Source organism: Pygocentrus nattereri, chromosome 7 (assembly GCF_015220715.1).
Source record: "Pygocentrus nattereri isolate fPygNat1 chromosome 7, fPygNat1.pri, whole genome shotgun sequence".
NCBI classification, from domain to species: domain Eukaryota; kingdom Metazoa; phylum Chordata; class Actinopteri; order Characiformes; family Serrasalmidae; genus Pygocentrus; species Pygocentrus nattereri.
Genome location: NC_051217.1, coordinates 9,935,001 through 9,955,000, shown reverse-complemented (window position 1 = coordinate 9,955,000; position 20,000 = coordinate 9,935,001). Strand labels below are relative to the sequence as shown.

General features: G+C 38.7%; 1 protein-coding gene across 2 annotated transcripts in view; it reads right to left on the bottom strand.

Annotated features, from left to right (window-relative positions):
* The window catches only part of frmd4a (FERM domain containing 4A), a 175,958-nt gene that overhangs the window by 128,491 nt on the left and 27,467 nt on the right, over positions 1–20,000 (bottom strand). The window contains exon 1 of one of the 2 annotated variants that reach the window (XM_017722217.2): positions 10,779–10,980. The exons of the other annotated variant lie outside the window; for it this stretch is intronic. Coding sequence (XP_017577706.1) covers positions 10,779–10,811 — 33 coding nt within the window. The 5' untranslated portion in view covers positions 10,812–10,980. Of the gene's footprint in view, positions 1–10,778; positions 10,981–20,000 lie in introns of those variants that run through there. 2 annotated transcript variants of the gene reach the window in all.

Below are 20,000 nucleotides of genomic sequence, written 5' to 3'. Positions count from 1 at the left end.
CAGCAGCAGTGCTCTGTGGAATGGACAGTGCAACATTAAACATTAGATCTCTACACTGGATCCCTAAGCACCGCCCCAAACTGGTCATTGTGCTGCAGATTTAGTAGAACATGATACAGCGAGCACTGATACATATTAGTTTCTAGACTATTCTAGTCTATTCATATAAACATTGTATAAAATCATGGCTGAATTTGTCACATTTGGTATCAGCTCACTACGTATTCACAAATGTGTTGTTTTCAAGCTGAAAACAGTAAAAAAGGTAAAGAAAGATGAATAAAATTAGCCGACATAATTGTTCAGTTAACACTTTTGAAGGACCGGCTTACTTGCTGTAAATTTTAAGCCACATGTGATCGACTACAGCTTTTTGTGGTTTTGTTCTGGGTTCAATTTAATGTAGTAATGGTAAATTGCTGAGTGGTGCACAGAGGAATTGAAAAATTGCAAAGGCGAATGTCAACAGCGTATTCACCTTCATTAAAAAATTATTTCTAATTTTTGGACGCTGAACTGCACTGGTAAGGAAGGAGGAAGGAAAAATAACTCCTAGAATTCTACGCTTGTTTTTTAGCAATTCTTCACTGTTATTATTCGGTAACTGCTTCGAATTATTCAGTAACAACTATAAACTGATATGTAAGCCAAGTTATGTTATTATAGGAAGTCTGAATAAGTTCTTAGAGGTCCATATCCTCCACTTTTCTTCTATTTTATTTTATAAATGTATAACATTTGTGCAGGTTTACATCAAAACTGGTCATAATTTCTACATGACCATTTCTGCCTTTCTTTATCCCTTATAATTGAACAGGCTGTTTTGATTGTGGTTCCTGTAAGACTGACTGCCTTGGCTAAAACGCTGTAGGCTGGATAGTTGGATAAATTCAAATGGTTTTTGCAGCTTAGTTGCTATATATGGGCGGCATATACTGGGTAGTGAATATTACATTTTACAATGTTTACAAAATACATTCAACTTTTTTTTACTTCAGAAGAGTGAGGAAAATGTGATTTTCCATGATACAGGCCCTTCAGGGGTTTAGGACGTTTAGCCATATGCTACACTCTGTAGCTTAATGGGAAGCTAAATTTCACACACGGAATGAGCCTACTGAAATGAATACTATTGTGAGAACATTTAAAAATGTATTTAGTGTTATTTTATATATATATATATATATATATATATATATATATATATATATATATATATATATAGAGAGAGAGAGAGAGAGAGAGAGAGAAGCTCCTTGTCCCTTAACCGAAAGCCTCAATTACTCAAGTGCTCATTTGACTAGAACAGCTGCAAATGTAGGGAATGCACACAGACATGCTGTGGTGAAATTAAAAGGGTGTTCAGGCCTGATAAATATTCCTTAACCATCTAGAAACATAACCAGCTCATATGGAACTGTGCAATTGATTCAATTGCAGCTGAATATGTATACCATATTTTACACACAGTGATAAAGATCCAGTATTTGAGCTCATTTGGGGAAGTTAATACTGACACTATGGGGGTTTGCAGGTTATGCATTGCTTAGATAAAACAGAGGAAATGGAAGAAAAAAGTGTGAATTTCAGGTTCTGGCTGCAAATTCTGTTCAGAATATTTCCTATATCTTAAAAAGCACAGTTCCTCACTGACTAACAGTGACAGTTTCAGTCAGACAGTGAGAGGCAATGCTAAAAACCACTAGGCCTGTCTAGTAATCTAGAAATGAATAAGATGCTAATAGCTCTCTCTCTCTCTCTCTCTCTCTCTCTCTCTCTCTCTCTATCTGTACACTATATGTCTAAAAGTTTTTAGACACCTGTTTTCCAATATTACTTCTGAAATCTGGGATATTTATATTTTTTTCCTTCTGTGACACAGTAAAAGCCTCAATTCTTCTAGGAATGCTTTAACACTGAACATTGCTGTGAGAATCTGATTGCATTCAGCCACAAACACATTACTAAGGCCAGGTACTGATGTTAGATGAATAGTTCTGGATCACAAACTAATCACCATTCCAACTCATCCCAAGGTATTGGATGGTGTTCCATCACTCCAGAGAATGTAGTTCCACTGCTCCACAGCCCAGTGCTAAACTGACCTGTGGCTTTCTAGTTTAATTTTCAGTGTTGTTCTATGGAGATTAGCTGCATGTGCACAGTTGAATTGAACACCTGTGTCAGCAATGGATTCAGGACAGATGACTTCACTAACTAGACAGGCTATCTGAATACTTTTTCTGACTCGACACTTTATAGTGTATGTATGTGTATATACTGATGATGAATGTATACGAGGTGTCGTATAATCCTGTAGACTCTGGTAAGAGAAAAAGTAAACTGTGCATGAGGAGAGCTTTGTGTGTGTGTTCTGACAAGCAATTTGAGTGATGAAACACTCCTGGCTCCTTTAATGGATGTCTCATGGGTCAGTACACTGTGTCCTCTGTCTCAGTGCTTGATGGGACGCATCATTGTCAGTGACAGACACTGCATTCCCTCACCCTGAAGCAGGCTGGAGGAGACCAAGCCAGGCCAAAGCCTATTCCACTTACTAGCACAGCTAGCATCTCTGTCCTGACAACATGTAGAATTACTATTGATCTTTTTGTGGTAGAGTGCCAAAATCTACACTGTCAGGCTGTTACATGATCTGATCTGTCAGTATACATTTATATATATATATATATATATATATATATAAACACACACACACACACACACACACACACACACACACACTGATGAGAGGATGATGAAGTGAGTGGCGTCTGTGGAGACGTGGTACTTAAATCATCACATCGCAGCATGAAACTGTCTCAGCTGAGGTGACGATGGAATCCTATCAGCCAGTCTTGGGTTTCTATGGCAACCGCCAGCTTCAGCAGCGAATGGCTGGAGGGAAAGGGGAAGTGAGCTGGGTCCAGCATTTCCAAAGAAGAACAAACACTGATGAATCCTCCAATGCTACCGCTTAAGGGTTGGTGATATAGCAAAAAATATTATATCATGATACTTGAAGTGATGAACAATATCACAACATTTCTTTTTTTTGAAGCTGGAATGGCAAAATGCTATAATGCTAAGGCTTTTAAAAAGCATTAAAATAAAAAGTGCTGATCAGCTCCTGGTTAATATGGTAGTTTTATTTACAGTATTTACAGGCTTTCTGTAATTGGTCAAAGGAAACATTAAGATGATGTATTCATAAAGGTCAGCCACACATTGTGTCATGCTAAGAAGTAGGAGGCATGTTTTATAGGGAAAACAGGGCTGGTGTGTCCATGTAGGTGAACTAGGCAATCAGCTCGAGTTGCACTTAAGCAAGGGCATGAACATGTACTGAACTACCTCTGAGAAACTTTATCACAAAATATAATTTACAAAGCTCTCTAAGAGTGGCTAAGGAATGTGTCCATCATTGCTTAGGCCTACATCCCTTGTTAAAGCACTGCCCTAAACTACTAATCTATTTCAGCATAGCAACCTATAACTATTCCTGCACTTGAAAACTCAAGAGGAGAAGTACAGCATGTGTAAAATACCGCATTACCAATTAAACCAGATAAAAAAGATACCTGGAACTTGATGGCTAAGATATTATTCCGGCAGGCATTATCCACTGCAGTGTTTCGTGAATGGGGAGCCTACTCCTCAGTAAATCTACTTTCTGCATTCACCATGCAGAGTAGAGAGAAGATATCCTCAATATTTACTGGCTTTTCAGCATAAACATGCAGTGAACATGAAGCCGGTTGCACAGTCTAGAGGAGGGCTTCTCAGCTGAGGTGGGGGTTTTCTTCATAAATAACAATGAAAAGAACGCATATGCTTGAGAGAGTTTGTAAAGGCTTCATTCCAAAATATGACACAAGCATACATGCAGTTACACAGCGTTTTAGAAGTACTGACAATACCCATGATATACTCAGAAAAGCCTATTGTGACATAATTTATCATGATAACAATAATATATCAAAATATTGCTCACCCCTACTTTTACATTTAGAAATACTGTGTATGGCACATCGTCACTAACATCATTACTATCATTTGCCTCAGTTTTTGTAGTGGATAACACAGATAATACATAAGAACCTTTACCGTGCGTTATGTGCAAGGTAATCAGTAGCTGTGTGTACAACAAATTAACAAGCAGTCTATGAACAACACCAGAGGTGTGAGCTTGATACTTCTTTCTAGCCTGCACACACACTGTGGCAGGAGGAAACAGTAAATGGTAATGTGGCTCTTCCAAAAAGACCTTTATAACTAGGAAACGTTTACAAGACACTGGGCACTTCCTGAGAACCTACACTGATAGCTGAATATTTTACACTGAAGCAATGATGAAGGGCAGACCTGTAGCTTTAAAAGCATGAACAACACCCCCCCCCCCCCCCCCCCCCCCCCACACACACACACACACACATTGAACTCTCTCTCATTCTCTGACCTCTTCTACACCTCTGGTGAGAGTTAAAGCCCTCTAGGCAGGTGGAAGGTAAATTGCTCTCATTGCAGGCAATCTATCAGGACCCCCTGTGGCCTGTACACTGACCAACTGTATGCCTGATCATTACTCTAATGCTTCTCACTATCACCATGGTAACACTGCTCTCTCTCTCTGAAAGCTGTTACTGGATGAGGATGGCTAGAGGAGAGAAGAGAACAGTTGAAAAAAATTATGAAAATAAGTGAAGCTCAGAGTTGAGGTCAGTTGAAAATGGAAAAGGAATTGAAAGAAAGTTGAGAAAAGTGGAGAAAAGATGAGAGCTGAAAAGAGAAAAGCTGAGAAAAGATGAGAGCTGAAAGAAGAAAAGCTGTGAAAAATCAGAGCAGAAAAAAGTTGAGAAAATGTGAGAGGTGAAAAGAGAAAAGTTGAGAAAAGATCAGAGCTGAAAAGAGAAAAGATGAGAAAAGATCAGAGCTGAAAAGAGAAAAGCTGAGAAAAGATGAGAGCTCAAAGAAGAAAAGCTGTGAAAAAATCAGAGCAGAAAAAAGTTGAGAAAAAGTGAGAGCTGAAAAGAGAAAAGTTGAGAAAAGATCAGAGCTGAAAAGAGAAAAGTTGAGAAAAGATCAGAGCTGAAAAGAAAAAAGTTGAGAAGAGTAGTAGAGAGGAGAGTGGAGAAAAGAAGAGCAGAAACACATAAGAATCATAGAAAAGAAGATCAGAGCTGTAAAGAGTTAAGTAAAGATCAGAGCTGTAAAAAGTTAAGTAAAAATTGGAGAAAAAAAGAGAAGATCAGAAGATATGACCGGTAATCTACTTGATGCAATTAGTATAAGGCCAAATGCAGCCTGCAGTTAGAGGTTAGAAGAAAGGTTATGACCTCTGTGATGTATTTTTTCTCCTTTCTTCTTTCTCAAATAATCGCTACGGGTAACCTCTGGTGTTCCCATTCTCTGACCTAATAAACACTTCCTGATTAAGGCCCTCTGAGGTCCCTGCTGTCTGACCCTGCCCCCTAATCTGTTCAAATATTCATCACTGGAACAATGACAGCTGGGAGATGGAGTCCTCCAATCCTGCAGCCAATACGGCCACCACCTGCCTGCTCTGCTTCACTGTCTGGCCGAGAGGAACGGGGAGAGACAGAGGGAGAGAGAGAGAGAGAGAGAGAGAGAGAGAGAGAGATTGGAGGTGGAAGTAATTTGTATTATTTGCTAATTTAATCAATGCTGCCTCCTCAGTTCACCAAGGGTTTTTAGTTTGCTCTGCTCCTGTAATATCATGACAATAACTGTTTCACTGTTAATTAACAGACAGGAAATTAGAGAGAGAGATGCACAGAGAATTAAAAGGACAGTGAAAGTGAGAGAGACATACAGAGAGAGAAAGAGAAGAGACAGAGAAATAGGCAAGGATACAGAAAGAGACAAGAGTGAAAGAAAGAGAGAAACAGAGAGAGAGAAAGAAAAGGAAAATATAGGATATAGCAGAGAGAGATGTTTCTGGCTTGGGTGAGTGGGCTTGGCTCTGTCTGTATCGGAGTTAATGGGTCCATCTGCTAGAGTTAGTATGGACAGCTGTAAGACAGCTCACCACTGAGACCCACACACTAATGATGCTGAAGTCCACACACAGACACATACACACACAGACACACACACACATCCAGCCCTTCCAACACCCCACCCCCCCACCCCAACACACTCCCCCACCCCACCCCACCCAACCAGCACACTGAGAGTTTGTAACATGGGTGATTTCATTGACGTGTCTGACAAGAAAGCCTGGGATGCTATAATGATTGAAGAGACTTAGAATTGCACAGATGACTCTACTATTCGCAATCTTAGATAACGATTGGTCCTAATCACACACACTCACACACACTTTCTGCTCCTCATTGTCTATCTCAAAGCCTCTGACATTGGTAATCCTAGATAACACTTATTGATCTACACTGAGACTAAAGGAACTGATAGGAATCAACTTCTTTCTACTCCCTCTGCAGAAAGAACCCACTCATTTGTGTGTGTGTGTGTGTGTGTGTGTGTGTGTGTCTGTGTGAGTGTATGTGTGTGCGTGAGATTGTACCAAGAGGTTCCTGTTAGCATGTATGGGATCCACTGACCTACATATTTTCATTATTATGTGTGAAAGTGTAAGAGCGGATGGGTATATATTTCACATTATAGCGTTCTCTTAAGGAAGAATCCACATCTTATGTATTATATTTGATTGTTATGTGGAAGCATGTGTAAATATAAAAACTTCATGTCACGATAATGACCTAAACTTTAATCACAGTTTACAATGGTATTACAATACTGTACTAATAAAAAAGCATTACTGGTATAAAGGTATATAAAGGTTATGACTGTGTCAAAAAACTTTACTATGAGCTGTGGAGATGCTCAGACCAATAACGCACTAAAACAGCTGTTCAAACATCAACATTTCTGGTGAACTTGCACTTAAACTGAAATGCTGTGATTGTATTTCAAACAGTCTATGGTAACAGCATTATGTGTGATAAACATTGCAGTATATCCCAGCGTCTTTGGGCGGAAGGCAGGATACACCCTGGACAGGTCGCCAGTCCATCGCAGGGCAGACAAACAGTCACTCACACATGTCCAATTGGCCTGACTGCATGTCTTTGGACTGTGGGAGGAAACCGGAGGAAACCCACACAGACATGGGGAGAACATGCAAACTCCACACAGAGAGAACCGCGGTTACCCGGTCAGGGAATCAAACCCAGGCCCTCCTTGTTGTGAGGCGACAGCGCTACCCACCACGCCACCGTGCTGCCCTGCAGTATATTGTATTATTGAATATTAGCATGTCAACTTTTTGCTCTTTTGTACTCAGGCTTGTTCAAGCAGCAGTTCAGACTGAAGCATTCCTTATACAATGTGAATGGATGGTGTTAAACTGTAGTCTGAATAGACTGACATATCTAAATGTGTTGGTTTTAAGGCACCACAAAAACAATGAACTTAAAAGAGGCTGTTTTCATAGCTTCAATGTCCAGAAGGACTGAGCAGTGAATGATACCTTTAAATCTTTAACAATTTTTACATACTCAATCAAACTGTGTTATTAGCAAGAAGCAAGCAAAATGTCTTTCCATGATATTGGCTCTTTTAAAACGTCATAACACATGACTCTGTTATGTTACATTAAGACTTTAAGGAATTGAATATAATAGAAGTCAATAGGAGGTTCCTTCAGCAATAGCATTCTATTATAAGTGTGTTTTGAGTCTACATGTTTTCTGAGTTTTTTACTAAGTTTATGAAAATGTGTCAAAATGATCACCAATGGTAATCCATCATATTCTACAGATATGGCAGGTAGAAATTGGGTGAGAAAACCTTGAAGCATTCCTTTAAATCCTACATGAAGCAGGTCTCCTATGAGCTTCAGCTGTGAGACCACAAGTCTTTTTTGTTTATGCAAAGCATACACAAAGGCAGGTATATTATATTCAGTTTTTATTTTCACTAGCATTCTCACTAGCAGTCTCGCTGGACCTTAACTGGCATCTAATATTATATTACACTGATATATATGTTTATATAAGAGGAGACAAAGAAGCATGAAACTGAATCTCTGCCTTTTTTATCTCTTTCATGCTTGGCTGGACACCATTTGAAGACACTGTTACTGACAACTGCTGCGTCAGCACCAGGACATAACAGAGGATATTTCTCCTCAATAAAAGCAAGCACGCATACAGACACACACACACACACACACACACAGACACACACACACACAGACATCAGTAGCAGCATTGAAAAAGCTCAGATCTTAGTACTCTAGGCTTGTACACATATAGAGTATAAAGTACAGGGAAATAGCGGTCCATAATAATCAGCTGCAGACTAGATACAGTTGTATGCAAAAGTTTGGGCACCCCTGGTGAAATTGTACATATTTTGTTGATTTTCTGTGTAAGACTAAGTACAAATCCTCTACAAAGAACACACTTTATTTTACTGCAAAATTCCTCTTTATTTGCTGAATTGTGGAAAAAAACATAAAACGTGGTCTGTGCAAAATGCCACACTTTCAGTGTTTTATTTCTTTTTCCAGTATGTTAAACTTAGCAAATAAATTAAAACTGTGCACTAAAACTAGAAACAGGACATTTTTAGTTTTTTTTAAATCAACAAAACATAATTTGATCGCCAACATTTAAAAGTTTGCATATGTTTGTAGAGATGCTGTAAAATGAGATTAGGTTACAAAACAATGGTGTGTTCGGTTCAGAAAAATGCAGACTGAAGGTTTAGTAAAAGTTAGACAATAAGGTTTCTGTTATTCTATGCATCATAGCAAGATGTTTATTTCAAAAATATTTGGCTTTTGCTTTACTTACTTACTAAACTTACTTTTGTGCACATTTGAATTAAGTATATGTCCAAACGTTTGTAGACACCTGCCACTCCAACTCATCCCAAAGTTATTCAGTGGAGCTCCATCACTCCAGAGAATGCAGTTTCACTGTTATACTAACCCATTGCTACAGAGCTTTATACCTCTCTAGCTGACATTTGGCATCGGATATGGTGACATGAGGTGTGGCTGATCCAGAGCATCTCATTTTATTAGCAGTGCTTATATGGAGATTATACAAGCTGTGTGTGCACAGTAGAATGCTTGTTTCAGTAATTGGTACAACTTCTAATAGCTAGTGAAAGTAGAGTCCATCAATTAATTAAAAAGTATGCCTGGATACTTTTGGGCATACAATGTAACATAGTATATTATAGAAAAGTGGTGCTTGGACATTTTGGAGAGACACAGTGGTCTGCATGATGACTCTCAGTGTGTGGGTGTGTGTTGGGGAGGCTGTTTTCTGAGAGCAAGTACAATTGCACACCTGGGTCATTAATCAGTCCAGTCACTTTGAGCCTTGTTGCCTTTCTTAGTCTATCTCGTTTTCTCTCTCTCTCTCTTTCTCTTGCACATGCATGCACACACAAAGCATACATATTCCATACATATATATTAAGGCATTAAAATTGGAAGCCTCATTCTCTTGCCATACTGAATGTTTCTGACAGTATGCACTGCAAATATATACTGCACCCTTAAATATACAGCCCACATTGCATGTTGTAAGTGTACATCATTTCAACATGACTCAAATAAATTAAATATTAATATATCAACACATTTCATGCCAAATGAAGGCAAAATAAAAGGCAAAATATGTTGAGTTATATTATAAATTAAAAATAAAATGCAAATCTGAAACACATTTGAATCAAGTAAATTAAATGCATCATTTTTTTTTGTGCTGTGAAGTAATTGCAGTGTTTGACATGCTCTGAACCACCTTTTTCAGCTCAACAAACACATTATAAAATCAATACCACTGTAACACACACCCTTCTTAAACTACTTCATTCCTGATACACCCTGTTTCTTTGCAGTTGGATAGTAGTGTTAGCCACGGATTTTGGTTGTTTTCAATTCTTCCACTTATACTGCCTACTTCAGATTTTCACTGCATCACTTCGTCAAATGCATACCAATGTCTACACACATTAACACACAAAGATCTGAAGTGTCAAGTCCTGCAGGTGTTCCTTCTCTTTATATACCCCTTTATACATCCACTATGTGCTTATATACATCATGTCCCTTATGTTCTTGACTCTATATATCTGTATGCTTCCATTATATATTTCCTTATATGTATCATATCTTATTATATTATATACTTATTATATACTTTCTTATATCAATCCAATTTTGTGCTTTCTATTTTATTTATTTTATTACTTTCAATCTATGCTTTCTCATATACATCCTTATACTTGTGTGATATGCTTTTTTATACATTCTTTTACTTTAATATATACCACACCAATAAAGCACCACATACATGTATAAATGTCTTATATGCATGTACACACACACACACACACACACACACACACACACACACACACACACTCACATTCAGGTGGCTGAAATGACAGTTAGCTCTTGAGGCAAAAGCACTCTGCAGGACAATGATATAATGACTTTGAGCTTTTTCATTAAGTATTCTCTCTCTCTCTCTCTCTCTCTCTCCCTCCATCTGTCTCTCTCTCTGTCTCTCTCTCACTGTCCCCATCCATTGCTTTTGCTGTGGTATAATGTTGTTTCCAGGCAGAAAGGGAATTGTGTAAGCCCACTATACTCTCTCTCTCTCTCTCTCTCTCTCTCTCTCTCTCTCTCTCTCCCTCTCTCTCTCTCTGTCTCTTCCTCTATCTCTCTCTCCAGCATTTTACCCGTATCCCGTGGCAACCGCTGGACTTACCCGTGTGCGCATGGGAGACAGCAGTCCTTCCATGTCTTTATCTCACTCCACAAAAGCCCCTAAAATCCTTTCACTCTGCCATCGCTACGGTAACGCTCCCAGTCCAGTCCACACAGATAGGAAGAGAGAGGGATGAGCCCGGCTGCTCTGGACACACGCCTGCGCGCACACACACTCTCTCAGCAACGTCAGTGCGTCACCCCCGCCGGGGAGCCTCGTTGCGTGCTTGCGCGAGTGTGTGTGTGCGTGTGCATGTGTGTGTGTGTGTAGGAGTTTGCTGACAAACTCCTGTGGAGGTTTTTGTCTTCTGCTCTTACACTGAATGAACGATGTGTTTGTATGTGACAGAAGAGCTGAGTGTTTATCTGAGTGTGTGTGTGTGTGTGTGTGTAAGGGAGAGAGAGAGAGAGAGAGAGAGAGAGAGAGAGAGAGATTTCACTATGTGTGTGTGCGTGTGTGAGAGAGAGAGAGATTTCACTGTGTGTGTGTGTGTATGTGTGTGTGTGTGAGAGAGAGACAGAGATTTCACTATGTGTGTGTGTGTGTGTGTGTGTGAGAGAGAGAGAGATTTCACTATGTGTGTGTGCGTGTGTGAGAGAGAGAGAGATTTCACTGTGTGTGTGTGTGTATGTGTGTGTGTGTGAGAGAGAGAGAGAGATTTCACTGTGTGTGTGTGTGTGTGTGTGTGTGTGAGAGAGAGAGAGAGAGATTTCACTATGTGTGTGTGTGTGTGTGTGTGTGTGTGTGAGAGAGAGAGAGAGAGAGAGATTTCACTATGTGTGTGTGTGTGTGTGTGTGTGTATCTTTGCTGTGTTCTCCTCTATCTGCCTGCAGCTATGTTTGTTCACTCCGCCTGACAAACGATCAGTGGGGTTTTCAGCCCCCCCCACCATCAAAAGCACAGAGCACAATTCTTTTTCTCTCTCTCTCTCTCTCTCTCTCTCTCACACACACACACACACACACACGCACACACACACACATACACACACACACACACACACTCTCTCTCTCTCTCTCTCTCTGTCTTTCTGTCTCTCACCCTTTTTTCTTATGTCTCCTTCTCTCCTTCTCTCCTTCATTCTCTCCACCTTCTCTCCTCCTTTTCCTTCCTCCGTCTTTCTCTGTCATTCTCTTCCTCTGCAACTTTCATGCTTTTCTTTCTTTCTTACCCTCTCCTCTTTATTTCTCTCTATTTTTCTTTTCTTTCTCTCCCTTTTTCTCTCATACTCTTTCTATATCTTTATCTTTTGTATCTCTCTCCCTCTTTCCTCTTTCACTTATTCATTCCTACTCTCTCTCTCTTTCATCTCTCTCTGTCTTTTTATTTTGCTCTCTCTCTCTCTCTTGCCCAGTCCTTCTCTTTAGTTCTCTCTTCCCTTTTATCTTTCTCTCTCCCGCCTTCCTCTTTCTCTTTCCCTCTTTTTCTCTCATCTTCTCCCTGTTTCTCCATCTTATCCTCTCTTGTAAGGTCTTCTTTTTGTCTCCGTCTCTTTCCTTTCCTCTTTCCTCTTCTTTCCATTTCTCTTTCATTGTTTGTCTCTTCTTATATCTTCTTTTTTCTCTACTAGTTTCCTCAGTTCAGTTTCAGCTTGATTCACTGCTATGATTATTTCATTCTGCCTTTCTTCATCTCCTCATCTCCTCATCTCATCTCCAGTCTCTTCATCCATCATTTTTTGTGTCCCTGACATTTTCTCCTTGTCATTATTTTGCTCTCTCTCTGTCTATCTCTCTCTCTTTCTTTATCTCTCTCTTTCTGTATGCCTAGTGTTCTCTCTGGGAGTTGTGCATCTCTGGCTCATTAATACTGGCTTCCCTCCTACTCTCTCTCTCTCTCTCTCTCTCTCTCTCTCTCTCTCTCTCTCTCTCTCTCTCTCTGTCTCTCTGAGGGGGTCAGTGTAATGGTGTTAGGGTATGTATTTGAGGCTCAGTTGTTAGTGAGGACAAAAGGAGCTACTTTACTGCCTAGCAACCTGATCTGCCTGTGCTCCCCTTTAACTGAGAGTGACTCACTCTCGCACTACCTCCCACTGACCCTGCACATCACAGATACGCAGCATCCGCACTCATGCTTATAATAAACATTAAAGGCTCAGTAAGTAAAGTTTGTATAGGGTATATCCCTGACTCACTGCTCCAGCCAAGTGCACTGAGGTATTATCCTTAAGTATTCACAAAATATGTACTTTATTATAGTATTATTGAGATTGAATGTTAGAATATTTAACTTTTACTCAATTCTATTTCCAAGAAAAAAAACTTACTTTCACTTTTTACATTTTTATTTTGACCCATATCAAAAGTCAAAAGTATTTTATATTTTTTCCTTATGCATTTATTGTATTTCACTAAAAAAACAAAGAAAACTCACCTATGTATTGCTTTATTTTATACAGCGAACAGGTTTTGGGCAGCAGGAGGTGAACTTTACTGCTAGAGAGTGATGATTGTTTGGTGAGCGGAGCAGCTCATTGGCTGTTCGCAGTCACTGACGTCACTGACGTCACTGACGTCATGGCCGTCGATGAGGCGCGGTTTCAAACACCTATAACTCGAGTTTAAAAGCTCTTAAAATATAACAGCAGTGTTAAAATGTTTTATGCTCTTCTGTGTTCAGGAATTGATTGCATTCATTTACATGAAAAAAGTTTAAGCATTTATAAACTATGATTTTCCTTAGATGCTCTGTATCAACCCATTCATTTTGGACTCACTCGGGAGCGCCCTCTAGCGTTTGAGAAAACCGGAAGACATTGCAGAGCGGGAATTCTCCTTTCTAGAAGTTCTCTGAAGCTAAGGCTGTTGCATTTCATGTGGGTGTGTGTCCTTGCTTGAAATATTACACTGTGACAGAAAGTTTAGTGAGAGCTGAGCTAGTGGCTCCACGCCAGCACTTTTTCAGCCGACTGAGCATGTTAAATTGACATTAGCTGAGAACGAGCTGCAGGAAAGTAAAGAAAAAAAGAACATGTAGCAAAGCGTGCAGGGTAGCAGAGTTTTATCAGTAGTGACAGACATTTGTTATTTAAATGTTCGAGTTTACAAATGAGAAAACAAGAAACACATCTGAAACAAAAAAAAAAACAAAAAAACTATTAAAAAAATGTTTAATTAGACTTGCAGTACAGAAAGTAAACTGGGAGACTAGTTCCATTACTTGCTATATATGAGAACTTTTAAGAAATGGGAGTTTTTACTGCATTCCCTGTTTAAACGCTCACTTGATTAGCATTTTTTCCCTTTAAGAAGCCAGCTAACAGTGTTCTACTTTCGCTTTCTTGCACTGGATTTAGCTGGTGAGATGCCTTTTAAATGATGTGAGATTGTCTAAGGTTGGTACAGATTTGTTTGGGGTTTAGAAGGTAACGCAGATGTAAAATAATGAGAATTGTGAGTTGTGATTACTTTTCTTTAGAAGTGATAAGTAATGTGATCCCATTAGTTTGAGCGAAGTAGTAGTATGTAATGGAATATTTTTGGAGTAACTAGCATAGCCCACCATTGGTCAGTGATGGGTCAGCTTCTTATTTTGGAGCATAACCATAGTTTTGTGCTCTTGGAGCAGATGGTTTGTCTAGGTAAAAACTTTGAATGGCTGATTCTGGGCATATGTTTGTGAGCTGGTTAATTTCCCTGTGGGGTATGTTTGTATATAGCTGCCCCAATCACTCAAATTAGCTTAACTGTAAAAATGCACATGTTACTACAGGCTTTGTAATAGTGCTGGTCAAATAACATGTTTTTTTGATTTTGTAAGTGAAAATAAGTTAATGTGTCAAAAACTTCCCAAAACTTTATAGCCTGACTCTTATTCTTGCTTAGATACTATTACTTCAAAATATATTAAGTAGTTATGATTGGAAATTCAATATATTTTATTTTTAATTAAAGCTTCTAGCCCTTCTGGGATATTTTCTCTCCCTTTCTTATTCATATGGCTTGTATCCATATCATACCATACCTCTCTCTCTTTTGCTCTCTCTCCCTCTCTTTCTCTCTTTCTCTTTCTCTCTCTCCCTCTCTCACTCTCTCTCTCTCTCACAGACACACACACACACACACACACACACACACACACACACACACACACACACACACACAAACATCTCTCATGTCTGTCTCTTGAGTCTCAGCCCTGATTCCCAGATAACTGGATGATTTCCATACTGCCAAGTTTTTTCCTCTAATCTCTCTCTCGCTCTCTTTTTCACTCACTCTCTCTTTTCCGCTCACTCTCTCATACACTTCTTCACTCTGTCTTGCTATCTTTTTTTCTGATCGTGTGTCAGTCACCATAGCAACAGCAGCCACACTAAGCATGCACCTCCTCAGTGAAAACACCGCAGTAGCACACCTTTCTGAATATCCAGCTCTCCAGCAGCTGATGATGTCAGTGTTTAACATTCCTCATGTGGTTTTGACCGTGATGCAGCTGAAGCCCCTGATTAACGGGCCTGTAATATCTGACCTGCAAAGTGTGCTCTACGCGTTGTGCAGGTTGTTTGTGATCTGTGTTGTGTGTCAGTCTTCCAGTGTGTGTAGAGCTGTGCTCTTTTCACCAGGCTGACCTACTTCTCAACTCCAGCTGAAGCTCTATGAAGATGCCGCTCTTCAGTGAACTACTGCACTCATTAAAGCTTCATAGTGCTAGAGTTACTGTACGACTGAACCCTACCAACTCAGTCCAATTAAATACAACTATCTCTCTCTCTCTCTCTTTCTCTCCCCTGCCTGCACTGAATGTTCGGTTGAAAAGAGCTTTCTCTAGGAAATGTGATAATATTTAATATTCCTTGGTGTATAGCATAGGCAGGGTATATGAATTACTTTTGGAAAATTTGAACTCACTTGTAATATAAGTTATTCTATTTTTATAATAACTTGAGTGGGTGTTTCTGCAACTCTGGGCACTTTTATCTATCTGAAGTTTTAGAGAATGGATTCAACAAGTCTGTAATACAAATTATGAGCTGTAAAAAAATAGTTTTACTTTTTTATTTTGAATTGAATTGGACTTTACTGCAATACTCTGAGCTGCTGCAGTGAGTAAATATCACAGAAAAGACACTTTCACAATATAAATGACAAATGGTCTTTTACATTAGCTGTGGTGCACAACAGCTCATATGTTTGAATTGAACCTGAATACAATTGTGTTACATTCTGTTGCATTCTAAATGCCTTAGTTCTAAACTGTATTGTGAGCACATAAAATACGGAATATGACAGGTTGAAATTCACTTTGCTATTCTCTTAATGTTTCTTCACACTGAGGATTGTGTTCTACGTGGTTTTATCTAGAACCTTTTAAATCTATATTGCACCAAAGAGCTCTTCTGTTGTTATGATGTCAAGCTTGTAATGGTAGAAGAACCCATTTTGGTGCTATATAGAACCATATGAAACACATTCTCCATCGGTCTGAAGAAGCATTTAAGCATGAAATAGTTCTGTATAGAACTCATGGTTCTAGAAAGAAACATTGCTTTTACTAAAGAACCCAACTAGAAGAAGCATCTTCATGCAGGTTTGTTTGAGTTTGAAAAGCTGTATTCTAGGTTATCAGCATGACAGTAAGAACATAAAAATGTGAGAAAGACATTTATTTAATGAAAAATGGCATAAATGACCATCAACAATATCAACAACAGTGTTTATTAAAATATGTTTTTATTGAACTCTTATATAAAGCAGTTTGAATTAATTGTAATTTAGTATCTTCTTTATGTATATTTGAAGATCATAGTTGTTAAAGACGAATAAAACTGATACTTTTAACCTATAAAATATGGTTAAAAAATGACATACATCCAAAAAACCACTGCCAGGACCTGAGCGTGTTTGTCGTTAAATATACACCCATATGCAGGATTTAAACATTATAACTAGACCTAACTAGATATCAAATAGTTATAGATGTTACATTTAATAATTCAGGTCATTAAAAAATAATTAATATACAGCAATTATCTGGTTACAACCAGATCATTCTAGTTTTATTTATTTTATTTTTTTACTGCCTTTCTTCAACACCTTTCTAAAAATGACTTGAAATCTATGAAGCTGCAATTGTATTATATTACAATAACTTTGTTTTAGATTCCTGAAGACAGTGATTCCAATATTTGAATGATAGTGTTTATGCTTACATATTCACTGAGAGTCCTGAGAGCAAATTTGGAAAATGGATGAAGGATGGAGACTGTTGTCTTGCAACAATCCAATACAAAAGTGCATAACAAGGCTGTACGTTTGTGTGTGTGTGTGTGTGTGTGTGTGTGTGTGTCTGTGTGTGTGTGTGTGTGTGTGTGTGTGTGTGTGTGCACGCACAACGTAGCAGACTCATCCATCCTCGTAACATGTAAGTGCTGACAGCAAGCGTTAAACTGTCACAGAAACATGTCCTCTCATAAAAAAGAAGATGGAACACAAACGATCTCTCCTCTAGACACATACACACTCCACATGCACGTCAGGTACCAGACTGCAGCAGTGACGGCTAAAGCTAAAGCCCACCACTACATGTAACATGTAATAGAACATTTTACAGCTCTGGCTGCACATCAGACCTATTTTATGGCAAAGCACTGCAATAAAATCTATGAATCTATATTTGAAGCCTGCTGACTGGTTGGCATGGTGCCCAAGGGCTGAATGCCTGAAAGTGTTTCCTGTGATGCCCAGCTTGTTTAACCCAAAGGAGTGTAATTTACTGTAAGTAGAGCAGCGAAAGGCTTTAATTAGAACCTAAAGAACACACGCTATTAGCCCAGTACGACTGGCGACAACAGAGAATCTGAAAGCTTCCGCCGTGGGAAAGCTCCACACTAATACCAGTAATCATCAATTAAATGCCATTAATGCAACAAGCCTCAAAGAAAGAATTTAGGAGTCAGCAGGAGCACAATCACTTAAAAGTTCATTTAAAAGTAAAATTCATTTCAAATTTTTTTTGGCTATATATGTTGGTTTTGGTGATTCAGTGCTTAAAACAATGTAAATACCTGCATGTAGAGAGAGGTGTGGTGTGTTTGTCTTTGCATGTGTACGTCTCTGTGTGGTTGTGTAACTATGGCTGATGTAGTCAAATGACAATATTTGGGCCTTATACAATCATTTTAAAAGAGACCTATTTAATTTTTAAACATTATAGTATACTCTGTACTCTTTGAAAGACAACTGTGAAGAGTACAAATGTAGTACCTAAAATGTTTGTTTACTTGTTTACCTCCACTAAGATAATGCTAGTCGCCCCGCAATGGGGTTTTCAATGTTAGCACCGAAAGAAGTACATCCATTTTTTTCATCATTTAAACATAGCAGCTCTCCTTTACATTATGTGGTAATTCCCTGATGCATGGAGCCATAGAAATGTTTCAAAATTGCTTGGAATAAAATATTAACTCACATTAAATTTAATTTCCTGTGCAGTTATATTTAATAGTCCAACTACTTTGGAGATATTTTATTTTTTTCCCCAGTGATTATATCCTTACTATGAATGTTCCAGTTTGGATGCTGACTTGTTTAACATTTACCCTTAAAGCTTGTCTCTGAATATTACTGGAGCCTATTAGCATAGCTACAGTCATACGCAATAGGTTGCATAACCCCTATTCAAATGTTATTGTCTTTATAAGTGGCAATAATACATCCTCTGCAGTAAACGTTTAATATAGTAATTTTCTAGAAAATTTGAGTTCACAATTTCTATTTACTTGCTGAATTTAACATATTGAAGAAACATAATTAATATTAAATGTGCCATAACATATGTACATGCATCATTTTTTGTTTGCTATTTTTTCAATGTGCTAATTTCAGTAAGTAAAGAGTATTTGTGGATTAAAGTGTGCAGAAGTGTGCATGGGTAACTTGTTTTCACTCAGAAAAGCAACAAAACTTTTGCATTGGACTTGGCATGCCCAACTTTCTAGTAAGGAAAGCCCACAGAGAGCATGTGTAAAAAACTACGGGCTGAATTTAGCTGCTTTTTTTGTTTCTTTTTTGAATATTCCCATTCCACCTTAAATGGTGCAGTGGCTGTGAGTAGCTATCACAAACATTAGCAGACTAGACAAAATACTGACCTGTTAGTTTGATGAAATAGCAAAAATAAGTTAATGTTACTTGGCTGTTAAGCGTTAATAGTAAAACCTCCCCATATCATGCCTTTCAACCCTCAATGAAACTGAAGTCAGCTTCTTTTTTCACCAGCTGCTTGTTCAAATTTTCCTGTTCCACCTTAAATTCATATTCATATTTCAACTCTTTAACAACATCGTAATGCAGAGGTTCCAGTGGTATGCAGGAGAAAAATGCTCACAGGACAAAACGTATTGGGTTCTGAACATTTTTATGTAACACAGAGTGCGATAGAGGTGATTTTTCGAAAAACTCCATTCATTCTGCCCATAGAGAAACGAAGCTCAGACCCGGAGTTCCTAATATGGGCATAAGGACATAAGGACTACAAAATGATGACACGACTACAGTGGTCTATTGAGCAGCAAACCCAAATGGCCTGTAGTCCCACATGCTTTCTGTAAAAGGGAAATCCTCTAAAACAGCATGAACCTTTCACAGCTTCTCGAATGGTGGATACAATGACAAGTAACGTGTGAAATGACAGAGAAAGTCCAGTTTATTTACTATCTTTCTTTTAAACTGTGGACATAAATAAAGATTTCAATTCCATGAGAGAGAGTGAGTAAGAGTGAGAAAAACTTCCATCACCATGGTAACCACAGCATAGGCCATATCAAAAGTTAGCCAATCATGTTTTGGCTTTGGACTACATCGAATTTCCCAAATAGCCAGTGAAACAAGCAGACTTGAGCATTTGATCAGATAATTGGAAAAGCTGCTGGCTGACAGGAGAAATTAATCAATAGTGATGATCAAATGATGATCAATGAGCTCCACATGAACAGGGACCTGTAATTCTTTCAGCACTAGTTAACGAGCTCTATGGGCTTTGCTGGTGTTTATGTGTGGGAGGGGAGGTTATTGATCTGTTGAGAACGTGCTGGATTGGTTGGTGAAGCTGTTTTTTAGCCTGGAGGTATAGAAAGAGAGTATGAACACGTCTCTCTCTCTCTCTCTCTCTCTCTCTCACTCTCTCTGTCTCTCTTTCTCTCTCTCTGTCACACACACATTTGCTCACCCACTCGCTCAAAGGTACGCATGATCAGCCTAGGGAGTCGAAACATGCCGACT